Consider the following 19,574-nt stretch of genomic DNA (forward strand, 5'->3'; position numbering starts at 1 on the left):
TCCCTAATTTCTTGTTTGATGCTGTCTCCAACCTCACTACTACTGTTTGGTGGTCTGTACACAACTCCCACCAGCATTTTCTGCCCTTTGGTATTCCGCAGTTCTACCCATAGATTCCACATCATCCAAGCTAATCTTCTTCCTTACTATTGTTAATTTCTTCTCTAACCAGCAACGCTACCCCACCTCCTTTTCCTTTGTCTATCCTTCCTGAATGTTGAATACCCCTGGATGTTGAGTTCCCAGCCTTAGGCACCCTGGAGGCATGTCTCCTTAATCCCAATTATATCATATTCGTTAATAGCTGCCTGCGCAGTTAATTTGTCCACCTTATTACGAATACTCCTCGCATCGAGGCACAGAGCCTTCAGGCTTGTCTTTTTAACACACTTTGTCCCTTTTTGACTTTTGCCTTGGGCTTTTCTGCTCTCTGCTTTTCTTCTATCTTGTGCTTCTGCCCCCATTTTACTTCCCTCTGTCTCCCTGCATGGGTTTCCATCCCCCTGCCATATTAGTTTAACCTCTCAACAGCACTAGCAAACACTTCCTCCTAGGACATTGGTTCCGGTCCTGCCCAGGTGCAGACCGTCCAGTTTGTACTGGTCCCACCTCCCCCAGAACCAGTTCCAATGTCCCAGGCATTTGAATCCCTCCCTTCTGCACCACTCCTCAAGCCACATATTCATTTTAGCTATCCTGCAATTCCTACTCTGACTAGCACGTGGCACTGGTAGCTCTTTGAGGTCCTGCTTTTTAATTTAAATTTTTAATTCCTGTCGGGTATAAACAAGCCCCAGTCACCGACACCAATCTTCAGTCTATGTCAGTCTGAAGTTGCTTCCAATCCTTGAGCTGTTACACTATACGCTATTCCTAGTTGAGTTCGAGATCTCCAATGAAAAATTCCACTGAGCACAGGCTTCATTTTTATTATGTCTATTCTACACTAATACAAGTCATATGTTGAATGAGTGCAAAATATTCATATGGGAGATTCTACAAAAGGAACACAGTTGTATAATTCATACAATATTTATATAGCAAGACTCATTATTTAACAAGCTGTATCAATGACCTCAGACTTCGATAATTGCCGAGCCTGGGAGGCACAAAAGGTGTTGACTCTTTAAAAATTCCAATTGCAATGGCATTGTCATTAATCGATGTCAAATTACCGAGAGCCCCTAAAGGGGCACAATCAACTCCTGATTATAATTGAATCAAATCAGAATACTGTTCCTGGTGTCGACAATCGAGTCCAGTCCCTCTGGTGCCTCCTGGTCGCGGAAGGCCTCCAGCGCACTGGCAGACTGCATGTGCTCCCTCGCCAGGGACAGCCTGAAGGATGTTCTACCTTGGCTGTATCTTCTTCCCGGGGTGCTCTCTGACCTAAGCTGCAATCTGTTCCTATATTTAAAGCCCAGTAAGATACACAGCCCATGTGACTCTGGTTACCTCGGCCAATCAAACCATTAAGCTAAAAGACATTTATCAAACAAAACATTCCATTGGACAGCTGTTTACGTTTTGTCGAGTAGCCTCCTCCTGTTTCATTGGAGCTACGAGGAATCTGAGAGTCAGAACAATGTCAAGCGTTTGCTTTTACTGGGGAATTTAAAGAAACAAATCGCCTTCACAGTTTCGCTCAGTCCACACACAGGCAGAGTTTTCAGCTCTGCTAGTTCTGTTCGCATGAGGTCTTTTTCATCTTAAAAGGGATAATTAGTGCTTGTTCTGTCTGAGGTGATAAGCTAATAGTTCGCTAGACACTGGTCTTTTAATACAAAGTCCACTAATATTAAACATACATGTATAACATACAAAGCAAGAATTTACTTTTATCATTACTACTTTATGTTAAATCTGATCTAACAAAACCCAGCTTTCTTACAGACCACTCCTGAAGGCCTACAACCTTCAGCGGGGTCAGTTGTGGAGTTCCACAGCGGGAGTGATACCAAACTGTCAGGATCGCACAACGTGGATGTTCAGTCGTGTATATTTAGTTATCCTCTTGTTTAACACGCACACATCAATAAAACACTGCGGGTCCTTCTTTATCTGGAGATCAAATAACATTTGTATAATTGTACCAGCAGTTAACAGGCTCCTGTGATCTCCTGCTTTAAAATGGTAGACTCAGGACTGTCACACAAACATGTTAAATCTTCGTAGAATAAATACCCAAGTCATTTTGAGAGTGGAAACTTAAACCTGCCATTTCACTTTCAGTCAGGAACAGATTGCAGTTTTACACCAATCTCTGATTAGACAGCACTTTTTCCAGCATTCAGTGTTGTTCTTCCTGACTCTACAGTTGTAAAGAAGCCTTCTGTTTCGTGCCTAGGAGTACTGAACAATGGAAGAGAGCAGCTGCGACACACTTCTTACACACCTCAAGATTAACCAGCATGGGGACTTTGCTGTCAGTGAAGAGAAATGTGAAAGACCAAAGTGCCATTTGCCCCTCAGTGTGGCCCTGAAGGACTGTGTCCAGGCTGAAGTTCTGCTCCTGCCATACAATCTTCCCCCCAGATTGTCCTCGGGTTCCAGCCAGTTGATGCTAAACAGTCAGGTGGGAAAGATGAAAATCTATAGCAATGTGTTTAAAACAAAACTGATTTATTTGATATTTATAAGAGAGATTTGGATTTCTATAGTGCCTGTCACGACCACCAGACATCCCAAAACACTTTACAGCCAATGAAGTAATTTTGAAGTGTAGTCACTGCACTAATGCGAGAAACGCGGCACCCAATATGCGCACAGCAAGCTCCCACAAATAGCAATGTGATAATCTGTTGTTTTGTTATGTTGATTGAAGGATAAATATTGGCCATGATACTAGGGATAACTCCCCTGCTTGTCTTAGCAATAGTGCCATGGGATCTTTTCTGTCCACCTGAGAGCGTAGACTTGGTTTAACATCTCCAGAATATTATATTAGCCCAGTTTTAGGGGTTATCATCAGCAGAAACAAATGGCAACTATCAGAATGAACATGGTTCAATCCTGTATGTAATTAACTGCAGCAATAATTGCAGAATCCAAAGTCTGCAATTACATATGAACTCGCTGGTGTTTCAGCAGGTTGGATGACTGAGTGAATCCCTTCGCACACACAGAGCAAGTGAACGGCCTCTCCCCAGTGTGAACTTGTTGGTGTTTCAGTAGTTGGGATGAATGGGTGAATCCCTTCCCACACTCGGAACAGGTAAATGGCTTCTCCCCAGTGTGAACTCTCTGGTGTGTCAGCAGATCCTTTTTGCTTTTAAAGTTCTTCTCACAGTCAGAACATTTAAAAGGTCTCTTATCAGTGTGAACAAGTTGGTGTTTAGTGAGCTGGGATGACTGAGTGAATCCCTTCCCACACATGGAGCAGGTGAACGGCCTCTCCCCGGTGTGAGTGCGCTGGTGTACAGTGAGGTCAGATGATCGCCTGAACCCAGTCCCACAGTGGGAGCACCTGAACGGCCTCTCGTCAGTGTGAACACGCTGATGGCAGGTCAGTTCCCCGGAACTTTTATAGCACTTCCCGCAGTCCGGGCATTTGAAGGGTCTTTCGTCAGTGTGAACTCGCCCGTGCTTCAGCAGGGCAGAGGAATGAGTGAACCCCTTCCCACATTCGGGGCAGGTGAACAGGGTCTCCCCAGTGTGACTGCGTCGATGAATTTCCAGCTCAAACGGGTAACTGAATCCCTTTCCACAGTCTCCACATTTACACGGTTTCTCCCCAGTGTGACTGCGCTTGTGTCTCGACAGGCCAGATGATCTACTGAATCCTCGTCCACACATAGAACACGTGTACGGTTTCTCCCCGCTGTGAAGGCTGCTTTTTGTTTCCATAATCAAAGGCTGATGATATTCAGGATTAAATCGAGTGACTGTGTCAGATCTTGATGCGATATTTAGTTTGGGTTTCCTGTAAAAATAGTTTAAAACAGGAAAATGGGAGTTTGAGAGACAATCCACAAAAACACAAAGGCATAATGAATCTGGTAACTTGTCAGGTCGGCAGCAGAACAAGTGACTATGAAAGCTGCCAGATTGTTGTAAAAACCTAACTAGTTTAGTAATGTCCTTCAAGGAAGAGAACCTGGCACCGGTCTGAGCTTACACAAGACTCTGGTCTCTATGGGAGGAGAGTGGCGGGAGGTGGAGGGTGTGAAGGAATGGGGTTTTATACATCTAAACGTCCAAAACCTACGACTTCCACCACCTGGAAGGGCAACAGAAGCAGGTGCATGGGAACACTATCGCCTCCAGGTTCTCCTCCAAGTCACAAACCATCCCGACTTGGACATGTATTGGCATTCATTCATCGTCATTGGGTCAAAATCTGGTAACTCCCTGCATAAAGGGAATACCTTCACCACACAGATTGTAGCAGTTCAAGAACATAAGTAATAGGAGTAGGAGTAGGCCATTATGTTCCTTGAGCCTGCTCAACCAACCACCACCTTCTCAAAGGACAACTGGGGATTGGCAATATATGCTGGCCTTGTGAGCGATGCCCATATCCCAAGAATTCATTTTTTAAAATCTGTATGCAAAATGGAAATACTTATTCCTGAAATAATAGTCTTTACACTTTACAGTGTCTACTTAGCGACCTAAACTTCCCGAGAATCTACCTCCCTTGACAGTCTCACGTTGGAAATTGTTGGGCCTGGCTGAACTCAAAGGCCATCGTGGCGGAAATTAAGTATTCGGAATAGACCCGTAGCTTCGCCTCCAGCTCACACTGATGCAACAAGCCAGACCTACACAGGCCAGGGACTGACCTTCCAGCAGCATGCAATAAAACTCTTCCCGACAGCCGCTGACTAATGGCGGCTGCAGGACCCACAATTCTCCATGCCCCAGAAACCGCTGTATACAACGTGCTGATTTCCCCACTGAGAGGGTGCATGCTCCCCAGTGCCGCAGGCTATTCTGGGAGTGCCCAGGTCCTGTCCTTTGTCCCGAGTTGGACTCGGTGGAAACGGCTGAAGAAGCACAGAAGTGGCGGCTAGGTGCTGCCCCCGGGTTTCTTGGTGCCGGGGCCCTGGCTGCACGCCTGCCGGCTCTGATTTGGGGCCCGAGACCCACACTGTGTTGCTGAGGCCACGTTCGACCCCGCTCAGTTTCCTGAAGCTGCACTGTACATGCTCTGCGCAGGAAGGCGGTCTCCAAGGACCAGCCCTTCCCGCGCATGCGCCCCTGCTGATGGAGATAAGGCGTATTCTACCACACAGAGCATTCTGGTAAGATCAACTGCCATTTCAAGTCAGCTGTGCCTGTACTGGATCTTTGTTAGTCTCACTCCCCTGCTCTTTGCCATAGCCTCGTATTTTTTTTACCTTCAAGTATTTATCCAATTCCCTTTTGAAAGTTACCACTGAATCGACTTGCATCACCCTTTCAGACAGTGTATTCCAGATTTCAACAACTTGCAGCATAAAAACATTTTCTCTCATCCTGCCTCTGGGTCTTTTGCCAATCACCTTAAATCTGTTAATCTTTTCTGCTCGAAGGAGAACAACCCCAACTTCTCCAGTCTCTTCACATAGCTGAAGTTGTTCAAATCTCCTCTGTATCCTCCCTGACCCCTTACCATCCTTCCTAAAGTGCGGTGCCCAGAATTCAACATAAAACTCCAGCTTTGGCCTAACCAGTGAGACACTGAACTGAAAGAAGCGCACTTGGAGTGGAGTGCCAGGGACTTGCTGTGTAACCGGGCGCAATCACTCCTACATAGCCCAGACATCACTTGCTTCCCACTCACGAAAGGGAGATATTAATTGAAACAACTCATTTGATTTCAAATAATTTAGTTTATAAATTGAATCATTTTTCTCTAATTGTATTTTCCGACTCAGATTCACGGCCTCATTTATTTTCTTCCTCCGAGCTCCTGAACGTCATCTGGCAGTGTAATGTTAGCAAGTGGTGGTTGATTGCCCTGGGAACCAACAAGGAGAGAGCTCAGAGGCCAGAGGGCCAAGGGAGCAGCGTGTTCTGCAACTAATTGCGGTGCTTCAGGGGTGGAACCTGAGTTGGCCAGTCAGGTGAGTCAGTATGAAGCCCTGTTAAACAATTTGGGGGAAAAATTTAGTACAGCCTGTTTTGAGGCAGTGACACCGCCTGGTCGATAATTTTAGCGCCGGGCGATATTTACTGCCTCCAACCACGCTATTGATCACTAGCGCCCCAAGAGGGAAGCATTCCACACTTTTCTTAGGGCGATAAACTGGAATCGCGGGGCTCTAGTGCAGGAGTGCTCATGATCAGATCAGCCATGATCTTATTGAATGGCGGAGCAGGCTCAAGGGGCCAAATGGCCTACTCCTGCTCCTATTTCTTATGTTCTTATGGAGTTCTGCCGCTGTCATACCGGCATCCTAGCGCTCAAAGGGTAGGTTAACTGGAGCACCTGAACACTTAGGAAAAAATGCAAGATACCTAATTTGAACATCAGGAAGCAGCAAAGTGAAATTACATTTTAGATTCTTACCTGCTGAAGATCCAACTGCTCAACCATTTATTTAGTTCCCAGCTTCTCGGACAACGCTGCACACCTGCATTTTCTGCCATGATTACTGCCAGGCGACAAGGCAGGCGAACACACTCAAGTTCGTGTTCGGGACACTAATGGGAGGTTGCACACCTTTTCACATCATCAAGTGGGTGGCACAACAGGACATGGGGCTAACTGTTAACGCCGCTGCTACACCTCCCAGGGGGTGCTGATAGCGCGCCGCTCAGCCGGTAAGCACAGCACTCGGGCGCCAAAGGTTTCTGCTTTTCGTTTGAATTTATCGCCCTTTATCTTTTAAATCGGTATTTATTGTCAACAAAACTGTTTAACATCTGTCAGTATTTTGTTTCCCTGGAGTTCCTATTATGTGTTTCAGACATTTCAGTGCCAAGTGGCCCAGGTGTTTAAAGGCCATTCATTTCCCTCTTTCCATGTCACTGTTAGTTTAAGGTAGAGAGATTGATATCCCCTCATTTCGCATCAGTTTATGATATTTAGATGGACTTTTCTGCACCTTTAGGAGTTAAAGTAACATCCTTCCTGTTAGTAATGAGTCACATTCTGTACTGGGAAGACGGCTGGTGGCTTCAGCCTTTAAAATTCTCATCCACTTCCTATCTCTTTAACCTCCTCCAGCCCCACAACCTTTTGCAATCCTTGCACTCCTCCAAATCTGGCCTATTGTGAAATCCCTCTTCCTTTGCTCCATCATTGGCGGCTGTGCCTTCAGTTGCCGAGAGTCTAAGATCTTTGACCAAGCTTTTGGTCATCTGTTCTAATGTCTTCTCCTTTGGCTCAGTGCCAGTTTTTCACGGATTACGCTCTTGAATTCAAACAGCGAGGCTGTGGTGAAGAGTGTGTGGGGGATGGGGGATTTACAGCTTAGGAGGGGCGAGAGAGGAAGAACGTACCAGAGAAACTAGAACTGTCGGTTCAGAATTTATTTCATGTACTTAGTGATAAATTTTGTAAATTCTGAAGACAGATTGTAAAGGCTTGTATTCCATTGAATATAGAAGATTAAGTGGTGATCTAATTGAGGTGTTTAAGATGATTAAAGAAGTTGATAGGGGAGAGAGAGAAACTATTTCCTCTGGTGAGGGACTCAGGGTGACGTCAGGAAGCACTTCCTCACACAAATGCCGAGAGGCTGTTTCCCTTGGCTGGTGAGTCAAGAACGAAGGGTCATAATTTCAGGATAAGGGGTCAGCCATTTAGGACTGAGATGAGGAGAAGTTTCTTCACTCAGAGGGTTGTGAATCTTTGGATTTCTCTTCCCCAGAGGGATGTGGATTCACAGTCAGAGTATATTCAGGGGTGAGATAGGTCGATGTTTGGACACTAAAGGAATCAAGGGCGCCACTTAAACCGGACTGGGACCAGCATCCCGGTAAATTGAATAATTAGGGCTGTAGATAGAGCTTTAAACTAAAAAATGGGGGGGGGGGGGGGGGAGAGAAGAGGGGTCAGGTGAGGGAAAATTTAGATATCTAAAAGAGAACGATCAATGCAATAGAGCACTGTAGAGATTTAGGTAAAAATAAGCAGAATGTGACAGGAAGGGACAAAGTTTAATGGTAGCAGTGCAGCAGAGAATAAGGTCAAAGCAGGGAATAATGGTAAAAAAATTAAAGGCTCTTTATCTGAATGCACAGAGCATTCGTAACAAGACAGATGAACTAGTGTCAGAGATAAATGGGTTTGATCTAATAGCCATTACAGTGACGTGGTTGCAAGGTGACCAAGGTTGGGAATTAAATGTTCCAGGGTACGTGACGTTTTGAAAAGACAGGCAGAATGGTAAAGGTGGGGGGGGGGGGTAGCCCTTATAATAAAGGATGACATAAAGACAGTAGAGAGAAAGGATCTCGGCTCGGAAGATCAGGAAGTAGAACTAGCAAGGTGGACATAAGGAATAACAAGATTACAAGGGGCAGAAAACACTGGTGGGAGTAGTATATAGGCCCTCTAACAGTAGCTATACCGTTGGACAGAATATTAATCAAGAAATAGTAGGATCTTGTCACAAAGGTAATCCAATAATCGTGGGGGACTTTAATCTTCATATAGACTGGAAAAATCAAATTGGCAAAGGTGTTCTGGAGGACGAGTTCATGGAATGCATTCAGGACAGTTTCCTAGAATAATACGTCAAGGAATCAAACAGGGAACAGGCTATTTTAGATCTTGTATTGTGCAATGAGACGGGGTTAATTAGCAATCTCATAGGAAAGGATCCTCTGGGGCAGAGTGATCATAATATGATAGAATTTCACATTACGTTTGAGAGTGACTTGCCCAAGGCAGAAACTAGAGTCTTAAATTTAAATAAAGCCAATTACATAGCTATGAAGGATGAGTTGGCTCAGGTAGATTGGAAAAATAGATTAAAAGGTATGGCAATAGATAAGCAGTGGCTAGCATTTAAAGAAATATTTCATATATCTCAACAAAAATACATTTCATTGAGAAACAAAAACAGGAAAAGTGATCCATCCGTGGCTAAAGAAGTTAAGGCTAGCATTAAATTGAAAGAAGCTTATAATGTTGCGAAGAATAGTAGTATGCCTGAGGATTGGGAGAGTTTCCAAAACCAGCAAAGGATGACCAAAAGAATTGAAAAAAGGGAAAAAATAGACTATGAGAGAAAACTAGCAAGAAATATAAAAAGATTGTAAGAGCTTCTACAAGAATGTAAAACGAGAGTAGCAAAAGTAAACATTGGTCCCTTAGAGACTGAGGCAGGAGAAATTATTATGGGGAATAAGGAAATTACGGAATCATCATACAAAACATCTCGTATCTGACTTCACAGTAGAAGACGCAAAAAGCATACCTAAAATGGTTTGGAACCAAGGGTCTAATGAGGGTAAGGAACTTAATGTAATTAATATAAGTAGAGAAAAAGTCTCGAGAAACTAATGGGACTAAAAGCTGACAAATCCCCTGGACATGAAGACCTACATCCTCGGGTTCTAAAAGAGGTGGCTGCAGAGATAAGTGGGTGCATTGGTTTTGATCTTTCAAAATTCCCTAGATTCTGGAATGGTCCCAGCGGATTGGAATGTAACAAATGTAACACCGCTATTCAAGAATGGAGGGAGAGAGAAAACAGGGAACTACAGGCCAGTTAGCCTGAAATCAGTTGTCAGGAAAATGCTGGAATCCATTGTTAAGGATGTGGTATCAGGGTACTTAGAAAATCATAACATGATTAGGAAGAGTCAACGTGGTTTTATGAAAGAGAAATCGTGCTTGACAAATTTATTAGATTTTTTTTTGAGGATGTAACTAGCAGGGTAGATAAAAGGGGAACCAGTGGGTGCAGTATATTTGGATTTCCAAAAGGCATTCGATAAGGTGCACAAGATAAGGGCTCATAGGATTGGAGGTAATGTATTAATTAGCATGGATAAAGAATTGGTTAACGGACAGAAAAAGAGAGTAGGGATAAACGGGTCTTTTTCAGGTTGGCAGGCTGTAACTAGTAGGATGCCGCTATGATCAGTGCTGGGGCCTCAGCTATTTACAATCTATATTAATGACTTACGTGAAGGAACCGAGTGTAGTGTATCCAAGTTGGCTGACGACACAGTACTGGGTCCCTTGCTTTTTGTTATATACCTCAATGATCTAGATTTGAATATAGGGAGTATGATTAAGAAGTTTGCAGATTACACTAAAAGTGGCTGTGTGGTTAATAATGAAGAGGAAAGTCATAACTGCAGGAGGATATCAATCAACTAATCAAAACAGTGGCAAATGGAATTTAATTCGGAGAAGTGTGAGTTAATGCACTTGGGGAGGGCTAATAAGGAAAGGGTCTACACATTAAATGGTAGGCCACTGAAATGTAGATGAACAGTGACCTTGGAGGTTTGTCCACAGATCCCTGAAAGTAGCAGGCCAGGTGGATAAGGTGGTTAAGAAGGCATACGGAATGCTTGCCTTTATTGGCCGAGGCATAGGATACAAGAGCAGGGAGGTTATGTTTAAATTGAGGAGATACACTGGTTAGGCCACAGCTCGAATACCGCGTGCAGTTCTGGTCGCTGTATTATAGGAAGGACGTGATTTGCACTGGAGAGGGTGCAGAGGAATGGAGAATCTTAGCTATGAGGACAGATTGGATAGGTTGGGTTTGTTCTCCTTTGAACAGGGGAGGCTGAGGGGACACCTCATTGAGGTGTATAAAATTTTGAGGGGCCTGGACAGCAAGGACCTATTTCCCTTGGTGGCGGGGTCAATTACAAGGGGATATAGGTTCAGGGTGATTGGTGGAAAGTTTAGAGGGGATTTGAAGGGAAGCTTCTTCACGCAGAGGGTTGTGGGGATCGGGAACTCACTGCCTGGAAGGGTGGTGGATGCAGAAACCCTCACCACATTTAAAAGGTGCTTGGATGGGGCACTTGAAGTGCCGTAACCTGCAGGGTTATGGACCTCGAGCTGTTAAGTGGGATTAGACTGGATAACCTCTTGTTGGTTGGCACAGACACGATGGTAAGTACTTCAGGGAATCTAATACGGCCAGAGTAATCTCCTGGACTAGTTTCGATCGCCTGGATGGGTTCGAGAGGAATTTTGCCAGATGTTTCCCCCCCCAATTGGCCTGGGTTTTTATCTGGTTTTTTGCCTCTCCCAGAAGATCGTATGACTCCGGGTGGGGTGGAGTGTAAAATGTTGCGATACATGGGGTATCGCGGTTGCGTGGGGCAAACTGGTTGGGCTGGGTTCTCTTTACCTATCCGCCATTGTTCATAGGTTTATATGTAATTTTCAGGGCTGCTGACCGAGGGGCCTGTGGCTTTTTGTGTCCGTGCCGGCCGACAATGGGCCGAAATGGTCTCCTTCTGCGTTGTAAATGTCTATGTTTCTAAAGCTAGGTAGATCAGTAAGTTGTTAGGAGAACTAAAGTGTTTGCAAAGGGATATAGAGAGACTAAGTGACTGGGAAGTTAGCTGGTAGATGGAGCATAATGTAGGGAAATGTGAGGTTATTCACTTTGGTAGGAAGAATAGAAAAAATAATTATTTTTTTAAATGATAAAAATTTTTAAATGGTGTTCAGAGAGATTTGGGTGTCCTTGTGCAAGAAACACAGAAAGCTAGCATGCAGGTACAGCAAGTAAAGGTGCAGCGTCGAGAATCCGGAGTTCCGGAATGATCCGGAATCCAGACCGATCAGTGGCAGGGTCATCCAGAATCTGTAAAATGTTCAGGAATCCGGACCCGATGACCCTGCCGACCTCGGGGACCCGCCACTGCTCTTACCTTGGGACTTTGCTGGCTCGCCCAAATACCTCCTCGGAGGGGATCCCACACCCCCCTTTCTGACGTTACGAAATCTGGAAATCGGGTGTTACCAGATTCGTGATGTCAGAAAACAAATCGAAAGTCTGGAAAAGCCCGGAACCGGAACGGCTTCAGTCCTGAGGGTTCCGGATTGCAGGCGCTGCACCTGTAAAAAGGAAGGCAAATGGCATGTTGTCCTTTATTGCAAGAGGGTTGGAGTATAAGAGTAAGGAAGTCTTGCTACAATTGTGCAGGGCCTTGGTGAGACCACACCTGGAGTACTGTGCATAATTTTGGTCTCCTTAGTCAAGGAAGGATATACTTGCCTTGGAGGCGGTGCAATGAAGGTTCACCAGATTGATTTCTGAGATGAGAAATTGTGCAGAATGGGCCTATACTCTCTGGAGTTTAGAAGAATGAAAGGTGATCAAGGGTATGGCGAGAAAGCAGGAATGGGGTACTGAAGTTACATGTTCAGCCATGAACTCATTGAATGGCGGTGCAGGCTTGAAGGGCTGAATGGCCTACTCCTGCACCTATTTTCTATGTTTCTATGATCTCATTTGAAACATACAACATTCTGAAGGGGATTGACAGGGTAGATGTTGACGCAGGTTATTTCCCCTGGCTGGAGTGCACTAGGGGGCACAGGCTCAGGATAAGGAGGCGGCCATTTAAGACAGAAATATAGTCGAGGTATTTACTGAGGCATATGAAAACATGGGCCTTACGCTAAACATCCGTAAGGCAAAAGGTCCTCCACCAGCCTGTCCTCGCCGCACAGCACTGGCGCCCAGTCATCAAGATCCACGGCGCGGCCCTGGACAAGGTATTTCCCATACCTTGGGAGCCTCTCATCAACGGGAGCAGACATTGACGAGGTGGTTCAACACCGCCTCCAGTGCGCCAGCGCAGCCTTTGGCCGCCTGAGGAAAAGCGTGTCTGAAGACCAAGCCCTCAAATCTACCACCAAGCTCATGGTCTACAGGGCTGTAGTAATATTCACCCTCCTGTATGGCTCAGAGGCATGGACCATGTACAGTAGACACCTCAAGTCGCTGGAGAAATACCATCAACGACGCCTTCGCAAGATCCTACAAATCCCCTGGGAGGACAGATGTACCAACATTAGCATCCTTGACCAGGCCAACATCCCCAGCATTGAAGCACTGACCACACTCGATCAGCTCCGCTTGGCAGGCCATTGTCCGCATGCCAGACACGAGACTCCCAAAGCAAGCGCTCTACTCGGTACTCCTTCATGGCAAATGAGTGAAGGGTGGACAAAGGACACATTACAAAGACACCCTCAAAGCCTCCCTGATAAAGTGCGACATTCCAACTGACACCTGGGAGTCGCTGGCCAAAGACCACCCCGAGTGGAGGAAGTGCATCCGGGAGGCCGCTGAGCGCCTCGAGTCTCATCGCCAAGTACATGCAGAAAACAAGCGCAGGCAGCGGAAGGAACGCGCGGCAAACCTGCCCCACCCTCCCTTACCCTCAACGACTGTCTGTCCCACCTGTGGCAGGGACTGTGGCTCTCGTATTGGACCATTCAGCCATCTAAGGACTCATTCTAAGAGTGGAAGCAAGTCTTCCTCGATTCCGAGGGACTGCCTATGATGATGATATTTCCCCTGGCTGGAGTGCACTAGGGGGCACAGTCTCAGGATAAGGTGTAGGCCATTTAAGACAGAAATGAGAAGGAATTTCTTTACTCAGAGGGTTGCGAATCTTTGAAATTCTCTGCCCCAGAGTGCTGTGGATGCGGAATATATTCAAGGCTGAGATAGATAGATTGAGAGTCTAGGGGAATTAAGGGATATGGGGATCTGGCGGGAAAGTGGAGTTGAGGTCGATGACCAGCCATGATCTTATTTAATGGCAAAGCAGGCTCGAGGTGCCTTATGGCCTACTCCTGCTCCTATTTCTTATGTTCTTGTGATGTGGGGATAGTGCGAGAAAGTGGTTCTTATGCTCTTAAAGGGTAGTGGAAATCTGGAACTTTGTCCCCCTAAAGGAGAGGTCGTTCATCTGCTCTGGACATCCAGCTTGTTCTCCTTGGATCCTAAAACTACTGAACTCATTCTTCCCCTCCCGAGGTCTACAGGTTCGAAGACTGAAGCTTGGTGTCCTTCAGTCCCTACCCCTTGATTTACCTCCCCTGCTCCCCCTTGGTTGTGTTGCACACTCTGGGCCATGGGCTTTCCCCCGTGATTCTCAGTATGAATGGGTGGGATGTGTTTTGAGACAGGATGTCCCAGCTCTACACCTTTAAAAGGACAAGGAGAGGACCAGCTGGGCTGAATGGCCCTGCTTTATGACACACTGCAGTGCCGAGCACCCAACCTTCCTGAGCCCTGCTCATTATGGGCTGGGTTTAGCTCAGTGATGTTACTGTAAGGGAAACAGAAGCAGGATTCGACCCATGTGCAGCCCAGGATTAATGGGGAGAGGTATAGGATCAATTTATACCTTACTGATTGAGAAATGTAAGCGAGGTGTTTAAACTTGATTAACTACACCGACCAAAATATGAGAGATACTCCCTGTCCTTCAGATCATATCATCTTTGGGTTAAATGTTGTGCTCATTGAGCTGAGCACTTAGTGCCAGTATCAAACACTCTCCAGTCGGGTACAGCATGGGTTAGGTGCAGAGTAAGCCTATCAGCCAGTCCCCCGACACACATACTGAGGGACAGGGCGTGTCTGGGACCATCGAAGTTACCTTTCTTTAAGTTCAGGACCTAGTCTCTGAATTAACTGTGTCACTCTCCATCTTAAATGAAGAATTCTACCATATTATGGTTACTCTTCCTCAAGGGGTCTCGATAACAAGATTGCCAATTAATCCTCTCTCATTACACAAGACCCAATCTAGGATGGCCTACTCTCTAGCTGGTTCCTCGACATATTGGTCGAGAAAACTATCCCTTATACACACCAGGAAATTTTCCTCCACTGTATTACTACCAGGTTGGTTAGCCCAATCTATATGTAGATTAAAGTCACCCATGATAACTGCTGTACCTTTATTGCACACATCCCTAATTTCCTGTTTGATGCCATCCCCAACCTCACTACCACTGCTTGGTGGTCTGTACACAGCGTTTTCTGCCCTTTGGTGTTCCGCAGCTCTACCCATACAGATTCCACATCATCCAAGCTAATATCTTTCCTTACTATTGCGTTAATCTTTTCTTTAACCAGCAATGCTATCCCACCTCCTTTTCCTTTCTGTCTATCCTTCCTGAATATTGAATACCCCTGGATGTTGAGTTCCCAGCATTGGTCACCCTGGAGCCATGTCTTCGTAATCCCAATTACTTCATATCCATTAACAGCTTATTACGAATGCTCCTCGCATTGAGACAGCGCCTTCAGGCTTGTTTTTTTAACACTCTTTGTCCTTTTAGAATTATGATGTAATGTGGCCCTTTTTGATTTTTGCCTTTGATTTCTCTGCTCTCCACCTTTCCTTATCTCCTTTCTACCTTTTGCTTCTGCCCCCATTTTACTTCCATCTGTCTCCCTGCATAGATTCCCATCCCCCTGCTGTATTAGTTTAAACGCTCCCCAACAGCACTAGCAAACACTCCCCCCAGGACATTGGTTCCAGTCCTGCCCAGGTGCAGACCGTCCAGTGTGTACTGGTCCCACCTCCCCCAGAACCGGTTCCAATGTCCCAGGAATTTGAATCCCTCCCTCTTGCACCATTCCTCAAGGCACAGGGCACAGTTTCAAAATTTGCAGATGACATGAAACTTGGAAATGTAGTAAACTGTGAGGAAGATAGTAATAAACTTCAAGAAGACATAGACAGGCTGGTGAAATGGGCAGACACATGGCAGATGAAATTCAACACAGTAAAGTGTGAGGCGATACATTTTGGTAGGAAGAATGAGGAGAGACCATACACACTAAATTGTATAATTTTAAAGAGGTGCAAGAACAGAGACACCTTGGGGTGCACAAATCTTTGAAGGTGGCAGGACAGGTTAACAAAACAGTTAATAAAGCATATGGGATCCTGGGCTTTATAAATAGAGGCATAGAGTATAAAGCTAGAAAGTTATGTTAAACTTATAAGAAACACTTGTTCCACCCCAGCTGGAGTAATGTGTCTAATTCTGGACATCACACTTCAGTAAGGACCTGAATACATTGGAGAGGGTACAGAAGAGATTTACTAGAATGTTACCAGTGATGAATGAATAGTTACATGGATAGACTGGAGAAGCTGGGATTGTTCTCATTGGAGCATAGAAGACTAAGAGAAGATTTAATAGAGGTGTTTAAAATCGTGAAGGATTTAGATAGAGTAAATAAAGAGAAACTGTTTCCAATAGCTGAAGGGTCGATAACTGGAGCGCACAGATTTAAGGTGATTTGCAAAAGAACAAGAGGCGATGTGAGGAAAAACATCTTCATACAACAAGTGGTTAGGATTTGGAATGCACTGCCTGATAGGGTGGTGGATACAGATTTAATAGTAGCCTTCAAAAGGGAATTAGATAAATACATAAAGGAGAAAGAAAATTGAAGGAATATGGGAAAAATGCAGGGGAATGGGACTCACTGGATTGCTCTTCGACAGAGCTGACACAGACGTGATGGTCTGAATGACCTCTTTCTGTGCTGTACTATTCTATGTCAGAATGAACATGATTCAGTCCTGGATATGCTTAACAGACACTTGTGAACTAGCTGGTGTGTCAGCAGATGGAATGGCCGAATAAATCCCTTCTCATACAGAGATGAACGTTTTTTCCCGAATGTGAGTGCTTTGGTGTGCCTGTAGATCCCTTGTGCTTTTAAAGCACTACACAGTCAGAACATTTAAACGGTCTCTTACCAGTGTGAACTTGATGGTATCTCAGCAGGTTGGATGACTGAGCCAATCCCTTCCCCCACACGGAGCAGGTGAACAGCCTCTCCCCAGTGTGACTGTGTCGATGAGTTCTCAGCTCAGACGGGTAATTGAATCCCTTCGCACAGTCCCCACATTACCAGGGTTTCTCAGTGATGTGGGTGTCCTTGTGTCTCTCCAGGCTGAAGCCTCGTCCATACACAGAACACATGTACGATTTCTCCCCACTGTGAATGGTGAGTTGCTTTTTCAGGCTGTGTAACTGGTTAAAGCTCGTTCCAGAGTCAGTGTACTGAAACACTCTCATGCGGGTGTGTGTGTGTCACGGTGCTTTTCTAGTCACAGTGATATTTGAAATCTTTTCCACAGACAGAGCAGACAAACATTTCTCCTTCCAGATTCCAAGGCCGATGATATTCAGGTCCTGATGAATCGAATGACTGTGTCAGATCTTGTTGTGATGTTTGGTTTGATTTCCCATCTGCAAATCCTCCCCTTCTAATACCCTGTAAAAGGAGTTTACAAAGGTAATTACTGTAAACACAGGATAGAAATTCAGAACAGACAATTCTATTTTCTGTGGAACATTTATTCCCACTCTCCCTCCTCCAAAGCTGTAAATCCCCGTACCACACACTCTCCCTCCTCCCTGTGCTGAAATCCAAACCCACCGTGCCATCTCCAACATTTCTTTCCACCACTCCCAGCTTTCTCCTTCCCTCTACACTGGTTGGGTTCAGTTGCACACCCAGTGTGTGCAGAATGAGAATAAAATCAATGATTTTCTCTCCTAGGCACTGGTACCCTGAAGCCCCTCCCACTCCCTGCCCAGAAGGCCGCGCGTGCGCCCTGATCCCGCCCTATCCAAGATGGCGGCCAGTGACGTTCACCCGGGCGGCCGGGCCTGTCACCGCGCTGCAAACCCGGGGCCTGAGGCCTACACCGGGTATTTATGAAGCTTCGCAGCCCACCCACGGATCCAATTCCTCCTTCTGCCCCCGGGAGAAAACCTCACAGCTGCCGCCCCGCAGTTGAAACACCGGCTCCGGGGACTGTTCCTCAGGTCTAAGACCGCTCGCCTGCGCGGTGTTTTATTCCGCCACAGCGCCCGCTCTCTCCAACCTGTCCAGCTCTCCTCCGACCGCCATCTTCCTCCATGCCCCTCGGAGCCAGCTGTACTGCGCCTGCGCACTGGGCCCCAGCCATTCAGATCGGGCGTAGTCTCAACCGCGCCGCATTCTGGGTAGGCACTGCACGCTGTAAAGATATGACTGATAACTGATTGATTATTTTACCCGTATCAGCGACCTGTCCTCCAAATAATAATGGGTCTTGGGTGAGTAAAGCGGTGGAAGAATAGACAGCATTTGGACCATGAAGTGAGGAGAGGAAAATATATTTAAAAAATAACTTGGCCGTTGACCTCTGCACCCCAATGACATCAGATAGGAACATTGGAGCAGGAGCAGGCCATTTGGCCCCTCGAACCTGCTCTGCCATTCATTATCATGGCTAATCTGATCTTGGCCTCAACTCCACTTTCCTACCTGTTCCCCAAAATCCTTGATGCCCCTATAGATCAATAATCTGTCAATTTCCACTCTGAATATATTCAATAACCAGCCTCCATCGCTCTCTGGGGTAGAGAATTTCAAAGATTCACGACACTCTTGAGAAAATAAATTCCTCCTTATCTCCATTTAAAATGACTGACCCCTTATTATAGATTCCCCCACGAGGGGAAACATCCTCTCTGCATCTACACTGTCAAGCCCCCTCAGATTCCAGCATCCGCAGTTTTTTGCATTTATATTCCCCTCAGAATCTTATATGTTTCAATAAGATCACCTCTCATTCTTTTAAACTCCAATGAGTATAGGTCCAACCTGCTCAACCTTTCTTCATAAGACAACCCCTTCATTTCAGGAATCAACCTCGTGAACCTTCTCTGAACTGTCTCCAATGCAAGTATATCCCTTCTTAAATAAGGAGACCAAAACTGAATGCAGTACTCTAGGTGTGGCCTTACCAATACCCTGTACAGTTGTAGCAGGACTTGCCTACTTTTATACTCTATGCCCCTTGCAATAATGGCCAACATTCCATTTGCCTTCCTAATTATTTGCTGTACCTGCATACTAACTTTTTGTGTTTCATGTACAAGGACCTGCAGATCCCTCTGTACCACAGCATTTTGTAGTATCTCTCCATTTAAATAATAATTAGCTTTTTTATTCTTCCGACCAAAGCGGATAACCTCACATTTTCCCACACCATATGCCATCTGACAAATATTTGCCCACTCAATTAATCTATCTATATCCCTTTGCAGATACTTTCAGGTAGACTTTCCCCAAGGCCCTCACCGCCTGATTGCTGCCCAGAAAATAAGTTAACACCGGCGAAAGTTTCTACTAATTAGGTCATTAAAACCGCCCGGCGAGAAAATTGTTCTTACGCCAAGATTCTCAGCAGTTTCTGGGCGGTTACAGCCGAAAATAGTGAGAACAGGGATTCCCAAAAATTTTTGAAAAATTTAGTCCGAGACTGCGGTTGGGCCTAGGGCGGGGGGAAAACTCAAAAAATATTTTTTCACTTTAACAAAACATAAAAAGTTATAAAACATTCTCAAGACACTTTTTAATGTAATCGCCGTTTTAGAATTTTAAAAATAATTATAAAAACCTTTAACTTACCTTTCTTTGCAGGGTACTCACCTAATGCCTTGTTTCAGGCAGCTTTTCGTGGGCGGTTTCCTCAGTGGTGTGTAAGGCTCCTCTGTTAAGGCAAAACTTAGATGCTGGCGGTTTTCACGGCGGCACACGCAGATGCATGTGGGCCGTTTGCTACCCAGCAGTATTTTCAAAATGTGGGCGGAACTCTTTAAAAAA

The 19,574-nt window shown here is 45.5% G+C and overlaps 1 protein-coding gene across 3 annotated transcripts; it reads right to left on the bottom strand.

The window, feature by feature from the left end:
- Positions 1-913: 913 nt before the first annotated feature.
- LOC139260112 (zinc finger protein 436-like) lies at positions 914-17,865 on the bottom strand. 3 transcript variants are annotated; one of them, XM_070876287.1, is made up of 4 exons: positions 17,806-17,865; positions 16,669-17,189; positions 11,791-11,977; positions 914-3,922 (listed from the first exon to the last, which is right to left on the bottom strand). In XM_070876287.1, exon 4 carries the CDS (start codon positions 3,844-3,846, stop codon positions 3,061-3,063), a length of 786 nt encoding a protein of 261 aa, XP_070732388.1. In that variant the 5' UTR covers positions 3,847-3,922; positions 11,791-11,977; positions 16,669-17,189; positions 17,806-17,865; the 3' UTR covers positions 914-3,060. The 3 variants fall into 3 exon arrangements, with proteins under 3 accessions (XP_070732388.1, XP_070732386.1, XP_070732387.1); XM_070876285.1 differs by lacking the exon at positions 11,791-11,977; XM_070876286.1 differs by lacking the exon at positions 11,791-11,977 and having other exon boundaries at positions 17,655-17,843.
- Positions 17,866-19,574: the final 1,709 nt, after the last annotated feature.

This window comes from Pristiophorus japonicus, chromosome 3 (genome assembly GCF_044704955.1).
Source record: "Pristiophorus japonicus isolate sPriJap1 chromosome 3, sPriJap1.hap1, whole genome shotgun sequence".
Lineage (NCBI taxonomy): Eukaryota > Metazoa > Chordata > Chondrichthyes > Pristiophoridae > Pristiophorus > Pristiophorus japonicus.